The following is a 21299-nucleotide window of genomic DNA, read 5'->3' as shown; positions in this document are numbered from 1 at the left end:
GTGGCGTGCTCTCTGGGTCGCCAGGGCCTATGATTTGGACCTGCCAAGGTTTCTAGGGCATTGGTGAGTGTGGTCCTGGAGATGCCTACATAGTACATGGACAGGTACATGAATGTGAGTCCATCCAACCAATTTTACATTTATTCCCTTCTACAGACCTTTATTGAACACCTACTGTGTACCACGCATTCAGATAAGAAACCATCGTCCCTGCCTGCAGGGAGCTCATCAGCTAATGGAAACACAATCTAGTGAAGGCCAATTGTTGAGGATACATCTGTGTGTGCATATGAGTGTGAGTGTGTGTGTTCATGAATGTGTGTGTGCACTGTGTGAGAGACTGTACATGTGAGGGCTTGCGAGGAGGTGACTGCACACATACACATGTATGTGTGAATGTGTAGGTGAGTACATAGGTCTGAATGTCATGAGCACATGGGCGATGAGTGTGCATATGTGGAGGTGCCCAGGCAGGTGTAGAATGCACGGGTCTGCAGGACTGCGTGAGGATGGTGTGGGCATAGGTGAATGCATAAGCACATATATATGTGAGCTTGGGAGTGTGTGTATTCCTTTTTGTGTGTGTGCACACCTGCGACCCCCTCAAACCCACCTTTTGAGAATTCAAATGATGTCTCCACCTTGAACGTCCCGCTGCGTGCGGTCGGGGTCAGGCCACCTACTACTCCTCCCCTCCCCTTCCCCTAGGCCTCTGCAGAGAGAGAACCCCCCACTGGGGCAGAGGGAGGGGTGGGGTATAGACCAGGAGATGAAAGGCGGGCGGGCAGTGGGCATTATTGCTGATAAAAGCTGGGTAGGGAGCAGGGCACCGGGGAAGAAGCTGAAGCCGGAGGCAGGAGAAGATGGGCAAGAGAGTGAACCGTGAGAGGGGCCGCAGCCCAGGGGAGCCGCAGTGGGGACGACTCGAGCCCACAGCATGCGGGACGGACGCGCGGCCCGGGCGCCGGGTAGCGGGGCGGGGTGGGGGATAGGCTTTGAGGGCCGGGACGCGCGGGAGCGTTTCCCCGTACGCTCTCCCTTCCCTCCTCTCCCCTCCCGGAGACTGCGGGGAGGGCGGGCGCGGTTCCGGGGGGTGGGCGGGCTGGGCGGGGAGGAGGCGGGGCCGACGCACTGGCTTCTCCCAGCACCTCCCGCTAGCATCCAGAGGGAGCCGAGTCTCCGCCAGGTCTGCGGGCCGGACGCTGGAGCGCAGCGCAGCGCAGCCGTGTCTGTCCGCTGAGAGGGCTGAACTGGAAGCCGAGCGCTGCCGCGGGAGGCGGGCGATGGGGGCAGGTGCTGCCGGCTGCGCCATGGACGGGCCGCGCCTGCTGCTGCTGCTGCTCCTGGGGGTGAGTGCTAGCCGGAGGGGAGCCCGCTCCCTTTCCCGGGACCGGAACCCCAAGGAGTTCAGGTTTTCCCGAGGGAAAAGAGAAAAGAGCGTTGGGATCCCAGATGCTGGGGGTGGATGGCGGGAGAGGAGCGCCGATGCCAGTATCCACGGAGGAGCGCCTAAGGTTCTCAGAACGAAGAGGCGACCCTGAGATTCAGGGTAGAGATGCGGACAAGAGGGGCGCACCTATGCGGGTCCTCATGTACCATGGGGGTGTGTGTGTGGAGGAGCTGGGAGGGGTCTCTCAGGAGCGAGTCGTGGGGCTCTCGGATGCCTGGGTTCTTCGGAAGAGGGCGCTTGAATGCTGGGAGCTCGAGGCGACTTTCCCCCTGAGCATCTTGATTTCTGGAGGGTCGTGGGACGGAACCCAGGCGAAAGAAGCAGGAGGAATGGGACGGGAACTAGAGAAGTGAGGAGAGAGTGTGGTTGGGGTGGGGAACCGGGGACGAGGGGATGGAACAATGTAAGAGGAGGATGGAGGGACTGGAGGCAAAGGGGACCGGGCATCGGACAATGAGGACCGGCCAGACAATGGGGGGGAGGGGCGTGGGAGGGGGAGGTTCGTGGAGGGGGGCTCTGTTGAAGAGAGAGAAGTAGGTTAGGGACGGCAGAAAAGGGACGACGGCGAGGGAGGTAGAGAGATGGAAGCAAAATGAAGGGACGGAGAAGGGAGAGCGGACCCCGACCTGTCCGCCAAGAGACAGTAGGACGAGAAGAGAGAGCTGAAGCACAGCTGCTTCCCGCGCGTGTCGCGCGCTCTTTCTCGCGGCCTAGCGGGGTCGGGGAATTGCGGCTTGGGGTCCGAGGCTGGGAAGGGAGTGCCCACTTCGCCGGGGCGAACCCGTTTCCCGGGTTCCCCCGCGGCTAGTGGGCTTCTCCTACGCACTTATTCTCGCGGTTTGAAGCAAAGCCACGGACCGGATGGGACGGACCAAGCGTCGTCCGACGGGTTCTCGCCGCCACCACTTCTCGGGGTGCAGAGAGGCGGGACGCGCAAAGTGGGGACGGTCCCGGCAGCGCGCAGCCGGGGGTCGCGCAGGCGAAGGCAACCCGCAGGAGGCGCTGCGGCGCGAGGGCTGAACCATCGCAGCTCCCCGCGCGACTGGGGCTGCGCGCCGCACCCGCCACCCAGACCCCCAGTTAAGCGGCCCGAGCGCCGCGCTGATGATTGGCTCCGTTTCCGCGCCCAGGCGGGTCGGGATTCCGCCCGCGCCCCGCCCAGCTTTCGATGAAGGACGCCGGGCACCGAACAAGACGGAGGCGCTCAGGCGCCTCGGATTCTGTCTCGGCAAAGGACTGTGGGTCCTCGTAAGCATCGAAATCCGCCCGGTAGTTCTGACAAGACATTCAGGAGATGTGACCCGTTGTGTGGCCATGAAGGGAGTGCCCTGGAAGGTTTGGCAATGGAGGAGGTGTCCTCACTCTCCCTGCCATCTTCATCTCTCATCTGAGCATTGCGCCCCCAAATCCCCATTACAGACAAGGAGACTGAGGCTCTGGGAGATTAAACCAATTGGTCAAGATCCCACAAGCGAGTTGAGACAGAATCCTAGCTAGACTGCCCCTCACCTGATTCCCAGCTCAGTACTCCCCGTACCTCTTAAGGGGCAGACCGGCGATCCAGCTCGGGATAAGAGCTGCGTGTCTCGGCGGCAGGCGGGCGTGACACCAACCCCAGAGTCAGGCCGGCGGAATATGGGGGCTGGGATGAGCAGAGACCCCTTCCGGGCACTAGCCCCATCCCCGAAGCTCAGCCTGGTTTCCGTGGGATAGCAGTACCTCCGGCTTCGTCCGGAGATTTGGGAGTGACTGCGGGCACGTTTGCTGACTAACGCCGCGAGTTAGAGATGCATCTCGTCTGGGGCGGGGGGGGGGGGGGGGAGGGGGGGGGGGCTGGGGCGGCCAGTTGTGAGGATCCTGGAGGGGCGAGGGCATGGGCTCCGGATCTGGGCTGGAGAGTGTCCCCCGAATAAAGAAAAGGCGAGGAAGGAGGGGATCTGGGGGTGGAGGGCCTGGGGGCTCGGGAAGGTGGACCCAGCGCAGAATCTGTCGCCTGCAGCCCTTGCGGCTCTCGCCTCCGCCTTGCCGCGGGGCTGCTGTCTATGGGCTGGCGCTGCGCACCGCAGCGGTCCGAGTTTCTTCCTGGGCCGCGGCGAGAGTGCTGAAACCAGAGCGCGTCCCGGCGGGTCGGCTGGCGGGCCACGCCGGTAATGGAGGCACTCTGTCATTCAGACGTCTGTAACCGGAGCCGCCGGGCTGGCTAATGCGCCTAATAGGGATGCAGCGAGGGCAGCAAATGCGAGGACGGGAGCGGCCGGGTGGGGGAGGCGACGCCGGGAGGGAAGGGGTCCCCGCCTTGCTGTACCAGTCTGATCCCGTTCCCGCGCCTAGATTCTTCCCTGGGGGTGCGGGGTGGGGAAGCGGGAATAATAAAACTGGTTGAGTGCCTACCGTGTGCCACGCACTGCCCTGGGTAATTTCGCTTGTGTTATTTAATCCGTATAAGGCCCCAGCAGAGTAAATCTAGTTATTCCCATTTGACAGTTGAGGGAGCTGAATCTCCCTAATCTTCAGGCACGAAACCAAGCCCCCCAGTTACTATGTGGTGGCGCCCTTGTTGGAACCCAGGATGCTTGGCTTGGAGTTTACTCTTTCCTCCTTATGCCAGGCATACCCCCACCCAACCTTCCAGATCACGGAAGGACACGTGGCCTTGAACCACCACTGGACCTGGAGGTTAGATCGTGTCCTATGCTCCTGGCACCACAAATTTATAACTGAGCCCCTTCACCACCCACTCAGACCCCTGCCCCCTTTCAAAGTCTTTACGCAGCATCCTCCTCAGTAATTAGCTCTCGTCTCCGACCCCAAATCCACCCCATCTAAAGGAGTGGGGGACATGTGCCAGTGCCTCCCCAGGGCTTGCATGGGTCTCAAAAGACCCTTTGCATATTTGAAAACTCGCCAACCCCATGATGGTGGCCAATGGCTCCATTCACCTAAGGAACCTTTTGCTGAAGCTGTTGTGAATGGATAGGACTCATCACACTGAAGCCTTCCTATAGTTTCAAATTCTCTCAACTATTTTGGTGTATTTTCTGTTTTGTCCAGTTTTTAAAATTTAATTATTAAAAGTCAATTCAGGACTTCCCTGGTGGTGCAGTGGTTAAGAATCCGCCTGCCGATGCAGGAGATACGGGTTTGAGCCCTGGTCCGTGAAGATCCCACATGCCGCGGAGCAACTAAGCCCGTGCGCCACAACTACTGCCTGCGCTCTAGAGCCCGCGAGCCACAACTACTGAGCCCGCCTGCCACAACTACTGAAGCCCGTGTGACTAGAGCCCATGCTCTGCAACAAGAGAAGCCACAGCAGTAAGCCCGCGCACCACAACGAAGAGCAGCCCCCACTTGCCGCAACTAGAGAAAAGCCTGCGTGCAACAATGAAGACCCAATGCAGCCAAAAGTAAATTAAATACATAAATACATAAATAAATTTATTTTTAAAAAAAGTCAATTAACCGAAGGATATTTCCACCTTAGTTTCTAGAAAGCCTGGATATGGCAACCCCCCCCAAAAAAATTGCAAACATTCTAAACAATGGAATAAGTGTAATAAGTATAACTTTCAGGCAAATGTGCCTATCATTTTGATAAGTTGATCATTTTGGAGCAATTAGCCTGAATCCTAGTCATCCCTCCCTGCTTCCCAAGATTGCCTGGCCTTGGACCCATAGAGGCTGTGGCCAGATTGGTGTATCAGGCCGCTTAGCAGAGTGACCTCTGTGGGCCTCAGTTTCCACAGCTGTCAGACAGGGGATGAAGGCAATCCCTCAAGTCTTTCCTCCTCGGCTTCTGGAGCAGTTGTTCGGGGTGATATTTCCTCTCCCTCATGGGACTGTGGCTCATCTCAGGAGTCAGGGACGATGTCTCATTGGAAACTCTTAGTTTAGTGCTCAGTCAGTAGTTGAATTAGTTAGCAGTTCTCCATCCTCCTTTGGTCCCCATACCCTCTTCAGACGCTTCTTGGTGGGTCTCTCTTCATTTCTATCCTGCCTACTCTGAGATGATTTCCCCTGTTGGGGGATGGCTCAACTCTCCTCTCCCACTACCTACCCCCCGGCTCAGCAGCTCACTCTCCCTAAGATAAGACACTTCTTTGGGGCTTCCCTGGTGGCGCAGTGGTTGAGAATCTGCCTGCTAATGCAGGGGATGTGGGTTCGAGCCCAGGTCTGGGAGGATCCCACATACCATGGAGCAGCTGGGCTCGCTTGCCACAACTAGAGAAAGCCCTCGCACAGAAACGAAGACCCAACACAGCAAAAATAAATTAATTAATTAATAAACTCCTACCCCCAACATCTTCTTTAAAAAAAAAAAGATACTTCTTTGATAACCAACATTTATTGAAATCCAACTACGCATCAGACAGATTTGCATAAATTATTTCTTTTAATTTTCACAGAAACCTGGACAGTAGGTATCGCCAACCCAACGTTTTAGGTGGGAAAACTGAGGCTTAGAGAGATTGAGAATTTACCCCAAGTAGCATACGACTAAGTGGCAGATCTGGAATGTTTTGAAATAGAAAACAAAACAAGCACAGGAAACACATGGTTACTAACTATGTGGCCTGGACTCCCAAGTGCAAGACTTTGGAGAAGAGAGAGGACCCCGGGCTGCAGCAGGGAGAGCAGGCTTTGAGAAGAGGGGCTTGCGCGAGGCTCCCACTCTGCCCACAACTGCCACAGTCAGATTGCCTCAGTTATCTGGATCCCAGGTCTCTACTGACCTCAACTAACTGGAACGCAGCCAAAAGCCACAGAAGACCTTGGAAAAGAGAAAAGAGGGGTCCCAAAGTGAATAAACACTCATTTATTTATTGCCTCCCGCAACTCTCTGAGGCAGGTACTGTCGTGGTTACCTAATGATGAAGAAACTGAGGCACAGAGAAATTCAAAACCTGTCCCAGGTCACCCAGCTCTAAGCTGTGAACCAGGATTCAGAGCAAGGAAGGCAGCTGAGGAGGAAGGTAGACTTTTTACTCTGAGAACGGCCCCCTCCTGGTTCCCATACTCCTTACACTCACTTTATTCTCCTTCCTCCCAGGGCTAGTTACACACTTTCTAAAATTCAATTAGACCTAATAAATAAGACTGGGGAGGGCCGCTCGGGTCACACTGGCAGCAGGAAGAACTGAAAACTGATACTTTAACAGGAAGGGAGGAGGCAGAAAAAACTATAAGAAAAGCTGACAGGAGAACTCTCTTGACAAAGGTGTGGTAATTTGGGATAAAGAACACAGGGCTCCGCTGCATTGCCTCCCAGAATACTCACGGATGTAAATATTGAGTCCCTGAGTCATGGGGAAACCGTGAAGGTACGTTCCAGAGACAGAGGAAGGTGCAGCCCCCGTGGTTAAAGTGAAAAACATTAGGTGAGAAGAACAGCGAAGCCATGACTTTCCAGAAACTCAGGTATCCAGAAAGTCAGGCCCTGGAGTTCTAGTTAATTGAGGCCATATTGTGTTATGTTCTTAAATTCCATAAGTATACATGTTGGGTCCCTAATACGTGTCAGGTACCGTCTCAGGCACTGAGGTGACCACAGTCCCTGCCTTCAGTGACCTGAGAGTCCAGTGGGGGACTCTGTAGAGTGTCAGACCAGACAAGAAGAGTGAACAGGGGGGACATGTGACAGGGCAACTCTGTCTGATTTGTCAGATCAGGGAGGGGCTGGGCCACAGGACCACTTCCCTGATGAAGTGACATTTAAGCAGAGCCCTGAAGGATGAAAAGAAATCTGAACAGACCTTTCTGGAACCTTGCTCACCTCCTGGGGGAAAGCCTGTATCTGGGACTACCCCCCGCCCCTAGGCTTCTGGTCTACAGATGTTCCCAGCACTGTGTTCCTGCCACCTGGGAGGAGATGGTAGCAACACCCAAGTTCCCCTCCTTTGCTGCCTGCACCCTCCCCACCGGTTTCTTGAGGACCATAGGCTGCCTCCTAGACTGATCCAACCTGTCCATCCCCCTGCCTCCACCAAACCCTACTGAGACCTCAGGATATTAGAAAGGACTGAAGGGAAAGGAGTGTTTTGGGCCATGATCTGGCCAACATGGAAGCAGAGAAATGCCCAAAATGACCTTTACAGCTCCTCTCTAGTCCCATGATCCAAGAGACCATACTTCCTCTGAGCATCAAATGGGAGCTACACGGTCTGGAGCCAGGGAAACAGGCTTTGGAGTTTTATTAGACATTAAGATTTTTTTTAAGGAACAGAAATATAAAGCAATCTGCCAGCAACCCCTCCCTCTAGGGAATCTGGTGCTAAATCATTCCATCCATGAGCAAAGATGCCTCGGCGGCGGGAATCTGACTCTCCTTTCCCCTGTTTGCAGTGTTGTTCCCACTGGCTGCATGGGGCGCAGGGAGAGGGGAGGGCTGGTGGCCGGAAATCAAACCCTGGGGGAGCGAGGTTGCTGGGTGGTGAGAGCAGCCACTTTCTCATATTGGTAACAGGCGTACTTTTCTCCTGTCTTGGCGCCAGACTCTCGATGACCGGCTGGTCATTTGCTTTGGCCCTGAGCTGTCTCCATCTCTATCGGTCTAGAGAGATGAAGACTCAGAGCAGGAAAGCCGAGAAGGTCAGAACTCCCAGAGCAGAACCAGGATTTGAACCCAGGGTCCCACCCCTCTGCTTCTGTTCTTGGACACCTCCCGTTTGATACTTAATATGTGGAATGGTAGGATTAAGGGTGAGGAGTAGAGCCCTGCTAGACTTTGATAGAAAAAGACTCCCCTCTGGGTAGACGCATCCCTGGAGATGTGCAGCTTAGCAAGCGGCATTTGGGCTAGATTTCAGCTTTTAGTTGCCCCCTTGGTTGGGAGCCCTGTGTAAGCTGCATCCTGCCTGCTAGTTCCTGACTGCTGCCCAAAGGCCCTCTGCTGGGCCTCAGGTTGCCTTCCCCACATGGTGTATCCTTGGGATTCCAGGAGTTACTGTAACCCCAAGATAAACTTTGCAGAAGGTCAGCATCTGAAGCTCTGATCTCACACCCCTAGCAGCCTGCAGGGCCGTGCTCTCCCGCTCTGCCTTTCTTCCCCATCAGCTTTCAAGTGGCAAATGCCTCCCTGGTGAGCTCATCCCAGCCCAGGTGGTTCCAATAGAAGGCTGCAGGAGGGGGTGTTTGCTCCCTCGGAGTCCACCCTGTCCCCTTTCCCTTGCCAGTCTGACCTTCTGGTCTTCCTCCACCCAGGTGTCCCTTGGAGATGCCAAGGAGGTGTGCCCCACGGGCCTGTACACCCGCAGCGGTGAGTGCTGCAAAGCCTGCAACCTGGGCGAGGGCGTGGCCCAGCCTTGCGGAGCCAACCAGACCGTGTGTGAGCCCTGCCTGGACAGTGAGTATAGGGTGTCCGGTGGGGGGAGGGGAGCGGAATGGAAGTGGGGGCAAGGGGGCTGGAGGGCATGCCCAGTAGAGGCCTTCCAAGTGCTCTGCGCCCTGGCAGGGACTCCTGCCCACAACCGTATGGGTGCCAGAAGTGGGTCTGACCCAGCATAGGAGGCAGAGAGGGGAAGCTCAGAATGGATGAGGGAAGTATGCGGAGGGAGGAGGGGGACCAGATGGGGGATCCCCAGGCTGTGCCCCTTCCCAGCCCCCAAGTAGAGAGGCCTGGTAGAAGAGTGTGGCCAGGAGGGAGGAGTAGCTGATGCTAAAACCAGCTAAAAATATCATCTGCACTGCAAAATCGATGGCTGCCACTTACCCTTGGTGCGTTTGTGGGGAGGGGAGGAGGGTCAAATCCTGGCTGCCCTGGACACTGACCTTGGGGGATCCTGGGAGGGTGTGGCTAACCCTCCCCCCGGGGCCAACTGTTCTCCAGCTCTGACGGAGGAAGCAGAGCTTTCCCCAGGCAGCAGGGACGGCGGTTGGAGCACCACAGGGATGTCCTTACTGGGGGGTGATGTCAGGTGCGAGAGGGGGGAGGGGCGCTGTGGCCATTCCTACCTGGGATTTCCTTGGGGAGGGCAGAGAACCCCATCTTCCAGAGGTGCTGGATGAGGGAGGCAGGAAGATGGCAGGTCTGGGGTCTGAAATTCTTGCGCTTGACTCGGGAGTCTCATCTCTGCTGGATTCACTCCGCCCCTTCTGTTGCTTTCAGGCCATGGGCCCTTTTCCTGACTCTGCCTGGAAACCTTTCCTGTTGACAGTTAGATCTTGCCTTCTACCTGGCACTCAATGCCCACCTGGAGGGCCAGTGGGAACTCTACCCAGATTGTTCTTTAATCATGTTGGGGACAAGGCTACAGGAACTGGGAACTCTGAACGCCCCCGCCAGCCTGTCTTACCTTTGAATGCCTCGCCGCCACCACCGCTACCTCGAGGCACCTCACTGCACACAGCCCATCTGTCCTGCAGGCAGCCCCAACTCTTTGGTGTCCCAAACACTCTGTTGTCCTACTTCTGTACTAGTGGATCCTGTAACTCCATCCCCCAGCAGAGGGATGCCAGGTAGGGAGGCTGGACATCCCATAATGCCTTTGCTACCTTGCCATCTGGCCGCCTCCCTGGTCCTGGCCTAACAGGGTTTCTTTCCATCCCAGGGCAGGGTTGGCCAACCATCAGCTACCCTGGAACCTCCCACGTTTGCCTCTCTTATTTCCTAGACTCCGCCCAGGGCCTGTTCTCTTTGGACCCGAAGTCTCCCAGGATGGGACCCCAGTCCCTTCTGTCAAAACAAGCGGTGGGATAGAAAAGGCTGAGAGAGGGCATCTCTGGGGAAGGGGAGGGGAGACAGGAGCAGAGACCAGCTCGGAATGCTCCCTCCCACTTCCACCCTCTGCTCCCCTCCCTTTCCCCCTTCCCCCTCTCCCCCCTCCCCGCACCCCAGCTGGGTTAACAGGCTGCCTTTACAAGTCCGCTTTATGGGATGGAGACCCCAGTGGACTTTCCCTCTATCCTCAAAACGTTTCCGCAAGGAAACCCATTAAGCTCCTGCCTTCATTCTCTGCCCAAAAAAGACCACATTTTCCCCACCCCCCAAAACCCTCTCCCAGGAGTTTGCTGCTAATTTTCTGTATTTTCCCATGGGCAGGGCCCTCCCCTTCCCCTCCCATGTGACTAGACCCACCCCTGCTGCCACATGCCACCCAGATAGGAGCCTCTGGTATAAATTGGACCTCCTGCCTTGGCTGTTTTGGTTTGGAAGTCCTTTCTGATGTCTGACTAATATCCCTGCTACTGAAGTTCATTGAATTGATCATTGCCCACCCCAGGGGGCCCAACCTTTACAGGATCCCTGCTGTGTGTCACGTGCTACTGAGGAATTTCACTTATTCCTCATCACAACCCTGTGAGTGGAGACATTATTCCCTGTTTTACAGAGAAAGAAAAAAGCTCAGAGAGGTTAAGTAAAACACCCAGAGTCACACAGCTAATAAAGTGATGGAAGCAGTTTTGAATCCAGATCTGCCTGATGCCTAGGAAGAGAAACACAGGAGTCCCTCTGCCAGAACTGACTTGAAACTGAAGTCTTCCTCCAGGCGCATCTCTGTCTTTTCTTCTCTTCCCCCCCAGCTGCTGCCCCTTTTACTTCTCTGCTTTTTCCTTCTTTGCTTCTGCAGTTCCAACCCCAACCTCCAAGATAATGACCCTGTGCTCCATCTTGTCTCTTGATGGCATTAAAGAAAGTTAAGATAGGACCCCCCACAGCGAGCCTCGATTTCCATCCATGGGGATCCCAATCTCTCTACCTGTTTCCACATTCTGAGCAATCCTCCCTCCCCAGTTCTCAGGTTCTAAATCTGTGCTCTTCCTGCCGTGGGAGCAAGGATACAGCCTCTTGGATTCAATTTGGCGTGGAGTTCTCCACCCTGGGCTGGAAGGGGTGAAGAAGATCTGGCTCTGTGCCTTCCCCACTCTTTGCACAAGGCGGAGAGGACCCTGGCATCCCTCCCCTTATTCTGGAGCTCACATCCATTAATTAAGAGAGCGTGAATCAAGAGTGAGCTTGGAAATCTTCCCTTCATGTCGTTTGAAAGAGCAGAGGACTATATATGCAAGTCCTCCCTTCCTTCTAGCTTCAATCCCTCCTGCAGTACCTTTCTTGCCAGGAGTCCCATCCCTGCCCTCTAGAGCCAAGCCCTTCAGCAGCTGGGGTAGCGCCATGGGTGGGAAATTCTGTTGTCTATCCCTAGTCACTCCCATTCAGGCCACACCTGAGCCCCCACCTGTGCAGAGAGGCATGGGAGGGCAGCTGAGGTGGGAGCCTGCCTGGTGAAGGCCGGCTCTGCCCGGGCTGGGTTCACAGCTTAACTCTGGCCTGTGGGGAGGGCTGGATGGGAACCACTCTCAGATTATTCCTTAATCATGCTGGGAACTCTCTAAGAGAATCTGCTAAGAAATTTACCGGCACCAGCTGGGTTACCCCCTGAAACCTCAGCGCCAACGCTTCGGGGGCCTGGAGCACCGGGCTCCTGGCCCCCTTCCTCCTTCCCGGTCGGGTGCCACCAGCTTTCACACACCGGGGATCCGGGCCCGGAGGGAAAAGCGGGGGAGTCAGTGAGGGGGCGAGGTAGAACGAGGGTGTCCCGGGATGGGGCGGGAAGGCCTTCAGCCCCTGCGTCCCAAGTGCCCCCGGGGCAAGCGGCTAGACGCGGGGCGCGGCTCCCCCCCGCACGTCCGTCTGTCCTCAGGCGTGACCTTCTCGGACGTGGTGAGCGCCACGGAGCCGTGTAAACCGTGCACCGAGTGCGTGGGGCTGCAGAGCATGTCGGCGCCCTGCGTGGAGGCCGACGACGCCGTGTGCCGCTGCGCCTACGGCTACTACCAGAACGAGACGACGGGCCACTGCGAGGCGTGCCGCGTGTGCGAGGCGGGCTCGGGGCTCGTGTTCTCATGCCAGGACAAGCAGAACACCGTGTGCGAGGAGTGCCCCGACGGCACGTACTCCGACGAGGCCAACCACGTGGACCCGTGCCTGCCCTGCACGGTGTGTGAGGACACGGAGCGCCAGCTGCGCGAGTGCACGCGCTGGGCCGACGCCGAGTGCGAGGGTGAGCGTCGGGGCTGCGGGGTGGGGGTGGGGGGCGCCCCGGGGTCCGCAAGGGTCTGCCGTGGCCTGCGGGGCCAGTGGACACCCTCCCGATCCTTCCCACCAATGGACCCTATCCACTGTTTACCCTTTGGGGCTGTTCGTTAAGCCATCCTCATCCTCCCAGGCCACACTCATTTCCCAGGGCTTTGTTAATCTGTGGCTGCCGGCTGGGAATTGGACGGGTGGTAGATGAGCGGCACGAAGGTGGCCTCCGTGTCCAGAGCACAGACAGGACACGTCTGATCCTTGAGGCAGACTCTCTGCACTGGAGAAGGGGGTCTGAGGACCCTCAGGAGTTGGGACCTTTTGTCTCTGAGGCCCATAGTGGTTTATGGCTCTGGGACCTGGGATGGAGTCTGCCCTGTTGCTTACTATCTGAGCGACGTCAAGGAGGTCACTTCAGTTTCTGGACCTCAGTTTCCTTGCTGCACGCGGTTTCCACTGTTGCTGTGGGTTTGGGCCGGGGGCTGGCTCACTTCAACTTGTGGGGGAGGGGTCAGCAGTCACTGGTACAGTTTAGTCAAGGACGAAGTTAGACCCAGGGAACACTAAGGAGGTCGTGCAGACAGGGGCTTTGGGACAGAGAAAGAGGCGGAACAGCAAGCCTGGGGCTTGTGAGTCCAAAGATGAGGCAGGTGCACATGGAGGGCCCTCAGCTTCCTGGGTGGATGGGGGCTGGGTGTGCCCACCTTAGCCAGAAGGGGCAGTTCCTGGGATGGGAGGAGGAAGCACTGTGGCAGTCAGGGCAGAACCATTTTGGTCCCTGGTTGGTGGCATCCATCTTGGGGGAGAGATTGACAATGCCTTTACTTTCTATCCCCCGTTCAGCTGTTTCCCCTTGGGGCCTAACCCTCAGGGTGCTCTTACTCCGAGCAGGCAGCGCAGTGCCTCCTTCAGGAGCCCTAAGTTGGACGGGACAGAGACAGCCTTTGCCCCAGTCTGATGAGGGACACGCAGTCCCAGCACTTAGTTCCCAAGAGATCCCCCCATTCTGGTGGGGGCAGCACAGCCTCTGCCTTCAGTCAGCCCCCAGTTGGATGGGAGAGATAGATCCCCTGCCATGGGGAGCCTGCAGTCTGACACACGCATGCCTGCCTTCCACATCCTGTGATCTCTGGCGCAGGGAGCTCAGGGCGCAAAGGGCCGTTAAGCGGGGCTGAGGCCAGGCATGTGTGTGAAGCTTGCTCCATTGGGATGTGGGGTCAGGGTGGAGAAGTGGGGTGCAGAACGTGGTGGTTCCGGTGGCCACTGCCCTGGGCCAGGAGACAGGCAGGTAGCGTCAGGCGCAGGGCAGAGGAGGGAGGGAGTTTCAGCGCCTGCAGCAGGCAGGTGGGTGGCATGCTTCTGTGGGCAAGTCGGCACCAGCTAGTGGGGGGGACTTAGGGGTGCGGTTAGAGCAAAGAAAGGTGCTGGCTGGGGGAGGGGTGGGCTCTGCCTCTTGGCGTTCACACATTCCTTCCAGATACCACTCTACTTTCCCAGACACCCTGAAGGGGTGCGTTTATCCCTGCCCCTCTTCCCCTCACCCTCTAGCCTCTGAACGGGTAAATGTCAGCTCCAGGGCAGAGGGAACATTTCAGGAAATGGAATTTGATTTGTGGTGGCTTGGTTGCCCCCCTCCCCTCCACTGCAGGGTACGTCCTTGCATAAACGCTTCCGGTGTCAACATGGTGACTCACCCACCCTGGGGGCAGAACCTGCCCCCCTCCCCAAGCAAAAGAAATTGGATTTAGGAGGAGTAACCTGGGCCCTCTTTCCACCCCCAAGTCTGACAGCTCCCATTCTGGAAACGGCTGTCAGGACCTGCCAGGGCTTAGTGGGTTGGAATGCTAGTGGACACAGCCACATCTGGATCTCATCCCCACCCCCAAACAGGGCGGAGGATCGGAGGGACGAGGAGAAAGCGCCCTGGAAGGCGCCGACTTCAGCCTGGCTTTTCCCCACTGCTCTCAAATCTCTGTGATGCCTGATTTCAGTGACCCTCCACCCAGCCATGCCTTCAGCCTCTGGGTTCGGGTCAGCTGAGCAGAGCTGTACCCTTAGCCTCGGGGCTCAGGCTGCCCCTCCAGCTGGCCCAGTCCCCTAGCCGGGCAAGAGAAGACCCTCCCCAGGCCAGCGCCTTGTCTGGGGCTGCCAGAAGGAGGGCTGTGTTTCCTCCACTCCCTGCCCCACCTCTTCCACGCCTTCCTTCCCAGGACTGAGATGGGGGAGGGGTGGGATAGGGCAGCAGATGGCAGCCCCCTCCCAAATGCCAACCAGATGGATTCCAGATTCACATGTGGGGACCTTACTCCTCAGAATGTGCTGAAAATGGGGGCCTTTGAAGCATCTTTGCCTTGAGCCAAGGAGGCCTAGGAAACCAGTGGGCAGTTTCGACTCCAGCTTGGGTGGGCAAACTGGGGGCTAGGTGAGGCAGAGCTGGGGAGCAAAGTGCCTGCCCTTCACCCCATCAGCTTGTCCTGTCTCCTTTCCCTCCCTGCTCCAGGTGTGGGAAGCGAGGAAGGAAGGGGTAGGCAACTTTGCCCAGACAGGTACCCCCAGGTCGTCCAGAGTCCACAACCCCAGGTACTGCCCCCGGCTGGGTGGCAGAATGGAAAATCCCACCCACTTGTGCCAGGGGCTGCTGGGTCCCCTGCCAGGGAGGCTGGCAGTGCCCAGCTGGCATGAGAGAACCTAGGCGGGTGGCAGGGCAGTCTCCCTCCCCTGAGGCAGTGGCAGTGCCTGCTCTGTGGGCCCTCTCTCCACCAGCAGTCCTCGACCTTCCCAAGTTGGGTTTGGGCTATCTGACACTGTCATCTCTGGGTGGCAAGATCAGACGGGGTGGGGGCCACGCAGGGCAGGAAATAGAGGCTAGCCACTATCCACGGACCAGCTAGAGGGAAGCAAGCCAGCTGGGCACCTCCCCACCCTGCCCGAGCCTAGAGCCAGGACACCAGAGACTAGAAAGGAGGCTGGATGCCAATTCTCAGGGGCCGGTGCCGGGGAAGGTACCCCTCTGCCGGACCTGATTACCCTCATCCTTCTTTAGGACAGGGGTGACTGGCGCCACTGGGGCAACCTGTGGCCAGAGAAATTACACATTTCCCTAGCCTGATTCCAGCTGGAGGCGTCCTAGGGCCCACTCTCTTCTTTGTGTGTTTACCTCCATGCTGGGTTTTTGGGTACCCAGGGTAGGCAGAGTAGAATTCTAGGATCACAGTTATACCCAAGATGGAAGGGAACTTAAAGACCGTCTCTTTTCATATCCCCATTCATGGGGAAGTTGAAGCCCTGAGAGTTGAAGGGACTGGTCCAGAGTCACACAGCAAGTCAGTGGCAGAGCCGAAGGGGACCCAGCGCTCCCGATTCTTAGGCCCTTGCTCTTCTCTACCATCGTGACATCATACACCCAATCCCAGCCCTCTCTCCTGTGTGTAGCCGCTGGACATACAAGCATCTGGGGCAAGGAGGGGGCTGGGGGAGAAGCTCTGAGGGTCAGAGCATAGGAGGGGGCGGGGGGAGTGGGCCCTCACTCCTGTAGCCCTTTCTCCCAGAGATCCCTGGCCGTTGGATTACACGGGCCACGCCCCCGGAGGGCTCAGACAGCACAGACCCCGGCACCCAGGAGCCTGAGGTACCTCCGGATCAAGACCTCGTAACCAGCACGGTGTCAGATGTGGCGACCACAGTGATGGGCAGCTCCCAGCCCGTGGTGACCCGAGGTACTACCGACAACCTCATCCCTGTCTACTGCTCCATCCTGGCTGCTGTGGTTGTGGGCCTCGTGGCCTACATCGCCTTCAAGAGGTGAGAGGGGGAGCGGGAGCCAGGGAGCCAGATCTTTACCCTCAGGGAGGGCTTTGCTGCGACCATGACCTGAAAACGCACACACTTTTTTTTTTTTTTTGCGGTACGCGCGCCTCTCACTGTTGTGGCCTCTCCCGTTGCGGAGCACAGGCTACGGACGCGCAGGCTCAGCGGCCATGGCTCACGGGCCCAGCCGCTCCGCGGCACGTGGGATCTTCCCGGACCGGGGCACAAACCCGCGTCCCCCGCATCGGCAGGCGGACTCTCAACCACTGCGCCACCAGGGAAGCCCCGCACACGCGCTTTTAACTCAACCCCAAACCAAGCTCATCCTCACTTACCATCAGCTTCCCCACTCCAGGGTGTGGCAGGTCAACAGGAGTTACGGAAGGGGATCGTCCCTGTCCTGTCCTGGTGCCAGCACCTCCCCGCCCCCATTCTTCTGCCCCACCTGCCTCCCTGCACACAGAGCTTCCTTTACCAGCAGCTTGTGTCCTCATTCCCTGAACCCCGTTACCCGTGTGTACGTGTGCGTGTATCTCTTCCTTCCCACGTCACACGTGGGGTCTGATGGCGCCCATAGCCAGAAATGCGGGATGTGGATAAGTCCTAGGAAGCGTTGTAAATGTTTAAGGGCATTTTCCATTCTTAAAAAAAAAAATCATCAAAGTAATAACGTGCTTATTGGGGAAAATGCAAAGAAGACCAATGTCTTGTAAAGCAAAAAGCAGTAAAGCCTCCTTTTATCTCCCCAAATCCTACCCTGTCCTCCTGGGAATCGTCTGGAATGGATCCCTTCCAGCCATTTTCTACGCATTTATAAACACATGTGTGGAAAACCTATACATACACGTGCAGGGTTTTGTTTTTTTTAAAGCATCAATGTGATAACATTATACATATTCTACATCTTACTTTTTCACTTAATCTCCCTCGGGAGAGCTTTCCTCAGAGCATATAGATAATCTGATTATTTATAATTGCTCCTTCAATAATACGGGCGGATCATAATTTATGTAACCAGTCTCCTATCGATGGACATTTGCTTTGTTTTTCATTTCTTCTTGTTGCTTATAACAGCAGAGGGAATCCGTGTACATACCCCTGCACACACGTGGGGGTACTTTAGAAGGGTAGACTGGGAAAAGTGGAGCTCCAGGGAAGGCATTTATTTGTGCACCATTCATCCCATGGACATTTACTGAACACCGGCCGCACACACCAAGCCCTGGGTGCCTCTCTGCCCTCACAGCGTTACCGGTGTGGGCCAGGGGCAGACAGGTAGAGGAAGGAGAGCCTCCCGTGGCGCGCGGGGTTACAGACGGGCACCCCCGGGGCTCCCGGCACCCACACGCCAGAGCACAGATACCTCAGCGGCGTGGCCCGTGCGCCCCTCAGCCCCGTGACTGGGGCTGTCCTCTGGTTCCAGGTGGAACAGCTGCAAACAGAACAAGCAAGGAGCCAACAGCCGGCCCGTGAACCAGACGCCCCCACCCGAGGGAGAAAAACTGCACAGCGACAGCGGCATCTCTGTGGACAGCCAGAGCCTGCATGACCAGCAGTCCCACACACAGACAGCTGCAGGCCAGGGTAAGCAGTGGGGCCGGGCGGCGGGCCGGGGGGGCGACGCAGGGAGAACAGGGGTGGTTAAGCTTAGGCTATAGGAGGGACTGCAGAGGGGCTGGCTGCGGGCTGCTGTGTGGAAGGATGGGAGAGGCGGGCGGAGGGCATGGGTAGGAGAGGCCCTTTCCGGTGGGGATGACTTGGGAAACGGAAGCTTTGACAAATCGGAGCATCTAGACTCATCCAGCTAATTGTCCCCCAGGGCTAATCACTCCCCAAAGTGGCTGCAATTAGCCTCCTGGCCAGGACTTCTGGGGAACAAGTAGTTAATTATGTCCCCTAATCGGTGGCCCATAGCCCAGCTCCAGTACACTTGCTGCAGTTGAGTCTGAGACCAGAAGTCCTGTCTCCTGAGCCTTGATTAATTGCTGGGGGTGGGAGGGGGTTAGTGGGCAGGGAGGTTAGGTTGTAGGGATGGTTCTGGAGCTGTGGGTGAGTCAGCATCCCCCAGGTGCCTCCACAGCCCTGCCCACATCCAGGACTGCATCTCGGGCATCCCTCTGCTTCTAGACCCTCGGGTCCTCCCCAGATCGGGAGGAGAAATGCCTCAGGCCTTCTTGGGTCTTACTCCAGGCCCCCACTCCCACGGTGGGGGAAAGGGTGTCCAGCGGGTAGCGCCTGACTCCCCCTGGGTTCTTGGCAGCCCTCAAGGGTGACGGAGGCCTCTACAGCAGCCTGCCGCTGGCCAAGCGGGAGGAGGTGGAGAAGCTGCTCAGTGGCTCTGCGGGGGACACCTGGCGGCATCTGGCCGGTGAGCTGGGTTACCAGCCTGAGCACATAGACTCCTTCACCCAGGAGGCCTGCCCGGTCCGCGCCCTGCTGGCCAGCTGGGCCACCCAGGACAGCGCCACCCTTGACACCCTCCTGGCTGCCCTGCGCCGCATCCAGAGAGCCGACATCGTGGAGAGCCTGTGCAGCGAGTCCACGGCCACGTCCCCGGTGTGAGCCGGCCCGGGAGCCCCTGCCCTGCCCCCACACTCCGAAGACTGATGTTCCAGCCAACCCCACAGGCCAGCGTCAGAGCTGCACGCCTCTGGGCAGGGCCTCGGAGCCCGGGCCCCCAAACCACAGCCCTGTCACTCTCCTGTGTGGCCCCATCGCTTCCGATCACACTCCCTCTCCAGCGCCAGAAGTGCCCCTGCCGCCTCTCCCACCCTGCCCTGCCCTGTCGCCATCTCAGGCCTCCTGCCGCCTTCTCCCCCCACTCTAGGGGGGCCAGCCCCTCCCACCTTAGCAGGTTGTCATATATGGGGGGCTGACACCAGGGATGGTGTTGAGGGCGTGACAGGGTCCCAGAGGCTCAGAGGGAGAGGCTGAGGAACCAGAGCCACGGGCTCTACACTGTGATCTTGGGGAACGAGGGAGCACCTTCGTGGCCTCAACCTCCCTCATCCCCCCTCCCCCCTCCCCTCTGGCCTAATAGGAAGAGGATCAGAGGTTTGATAGAGCTGAAGAGGGGGCTGAAATCTAGTCCATCCCCCTCATTTTACGAACAGCAGAGTGAGGCCCAGAGAGAGGCAGCGATTTGCCCAAAGCCACCCAGAAATGGGGAGGCCAAAGATGGGCTGTCTCCCGAAACGAGGGGTGTAGGCCTCAGGTTTGCAGGGAGTGGGGGGCCAGGCGACCCTCTGGGAAATGTCTCGAAGCCAAACCCAGTCTGCCCTTCACCATCTCCAGGCCTGTCCAGCCCCTGTGGAGAGGGGACACGTCACCCAAGGCCTGGCCCATTGATCCATCCTGACCCCAGTCAGGTTTGGGGTTTGTGGCAAGGGGTGCTGCTTCCCTCTGCCTGTCCCCTCAGGCATGTCAGTGTGGCATCCATGGTGTGGCTAATCCGTAGGTACCCACCATCCTAGCACAGACCCAGAGCCAGTATAGGCAGCATCTTCCCCTGGAGTCAGCCCTGGGGGACTAAGGAACCCCACCTGCAACACAGATTTACAGGCACACACACACACAGGATGAGAAATCTCGCTTCTCTCCAAGAGTTCTTCCTCTTGGGCTGTGGCCGGATCCTCCTGGGGCAGCTGCCAGAGAAGCATTGAAGGGAATTGAACTCTACTCGCTGTCTTCCCTCGCCCCTGGGTTTGGCAGGCCAAGGACGGCTGAGGCTTGGGCTGGCGCCTGCCTTCCAAGGGCCTGCACGTGGAGGAATGCTCCCCCGTTCCACCCCTTCCCTGCAAGCACGGGTTTGGCTGGGCCCTGGAGGCTGCAATGAAGACAAGTGGACCAGCGTGGGAATGCAGCAAGAAGGAATTGAGTTAGACTGTGGCCCATAGAGGGTCTCTCCCAAGTTTAGAGAACCCTACAAAGGACTGTTTTTTCCCTAGCTTGGTACCGGAAAGGGGCCATGGAGCCCCTCCTGGCCTGTTCTGTTTTGCTTGATGTTGGAATGAGTGTGCCCCGCCCCATCTATTTAGCATGAACGAGCCCTGACCGGGATGTGCACGGACAGCCACCCCCTCCCCAGCCCAGGGGTCTCTCAGCCCTGTGTAAGGGACTGGGAATGTTGTACGTAGATGGTGTTTCTTTGACCTGAATCTGTGATGGGAGGAGGAAACTCACCTGCTGGCCCCTCACCTGTGAATGTGGGGAGTGGGACAGAGTCTGAGGTATTTCTTTTCCTCCCCAGCAGTGGGGGAGGGGGTCGGAGGTTGCACGTATGTTTCAGCATGTGTTTGGTTCTGGGGCCCCTCCTGCCTCCCTTTGGGCTGAGGTGGAACCCTTTTGCCCCCTCCCCCCGCCAGCTGGGGGCTGTGAACTCCAGGCTCCTTGTCACCCTCCCTGTCACCTGCCCCTTGCATCCTGTGTAATCATTTCTTGGGCCCTCCTGAAACCTACACATAAAACATAAATGATGAACATTAAATAGCAAAGAAAGGAAAATCGTGCAGAGATTTTCTGGAAATACACGTGGTTTGAGTTGGTGGGGGGTTATGTGTGTGGGGCAGGGACCCGGGTATAATTTCCAACTCAGTGAGTTCTGGTCCTATTTTCCCCACACACAATGGGGAAGTTTTAACAGAAATCCAGCAAATTCACATGTGTCACCATGGAGTTAATTTAAATGGGATAGAGAGGGAGTGGGGGCCCTTGCCGCCAGACTTTGGAGAGGGAAAGTAAAAACGGCCATGCAGGAAGCTGGCCAGCTGTGAACTTGACCAGATGTCAGAAGTGAAACTGACCACAAGGGAGCCAGAGGCTTGCTGGGAGGGCCAGGTCACAACCCCACGGCTCGCAGCCACCCACACGGCTTGGGAGGCACACCACCCCCCAGCACACAAGCACACACACAAGGTCTGGCTCCAGATGGCCTGGCGGGAGCCTGGCTGGTCCGGCCTGGAGTTGGGCAGGCCCCTCCCTTGTGGCTCTCCCAGGCAGGTCCCAACCCCAGCTCCTACCAGC

General features: G+C 57.5%; 1 protein-coding gene across 1 annotated transcript; it reads left to right on the top strand.

Moving 5' to 3' along the window:
- The first annotated feature begins 1252 nt into the window (after nucleotides 1-1252).
- On the top strand, nucleotides 1253-20804 carry NGFR (nerve growth factor receptor). The gene is made up of 6 exons (XM_027094669.1): nucleotides 1253-1349; nucleotides 8648-8789; nucleotides 12085-12444; nucleotides 16019-16271; nucleotides 17701-17861; nucleotides 18538-20804. The coding sequence occupies exons 1-6, from the start codon at nucleotides 1284-1286 to the stop codon at nucleotides 18837-18839; spliced, it is 1284 nt and encodes a 427-aa protein (XP_026950470.1). The 5' UTR covers nucleotides 1253-1283; the 3' UTR covers nucleotides 18840-20804.
- The last annotated feature ends 495 nt before the right edge of the window (nucleotides 20805-21299 follow it).

Source organism: Aethalodelphis obliquidens, unplaced genomic scaffold (genome assembly GCF_003676395.1).
Source record: "Aethalodelphis obliquidens isolate GAN/ISIS:26980383/991018 unplaced genomic scaffold, ASM367639v1 scaffold89, whole genome shotgun sequence".
Classification (NCBI taxonomy): Eukaryota; Metazoa; Chordata; class Mammalia; order Artiodactyla; family Delphinidae; genus Aethalodelphis; species Aethalodelphis obliquidens.
The sequence above is the reverse complement of the archived record's forward strand: the minus strand, read 5'-3'. Positions and strand labels throughout refer to the sequence as shown.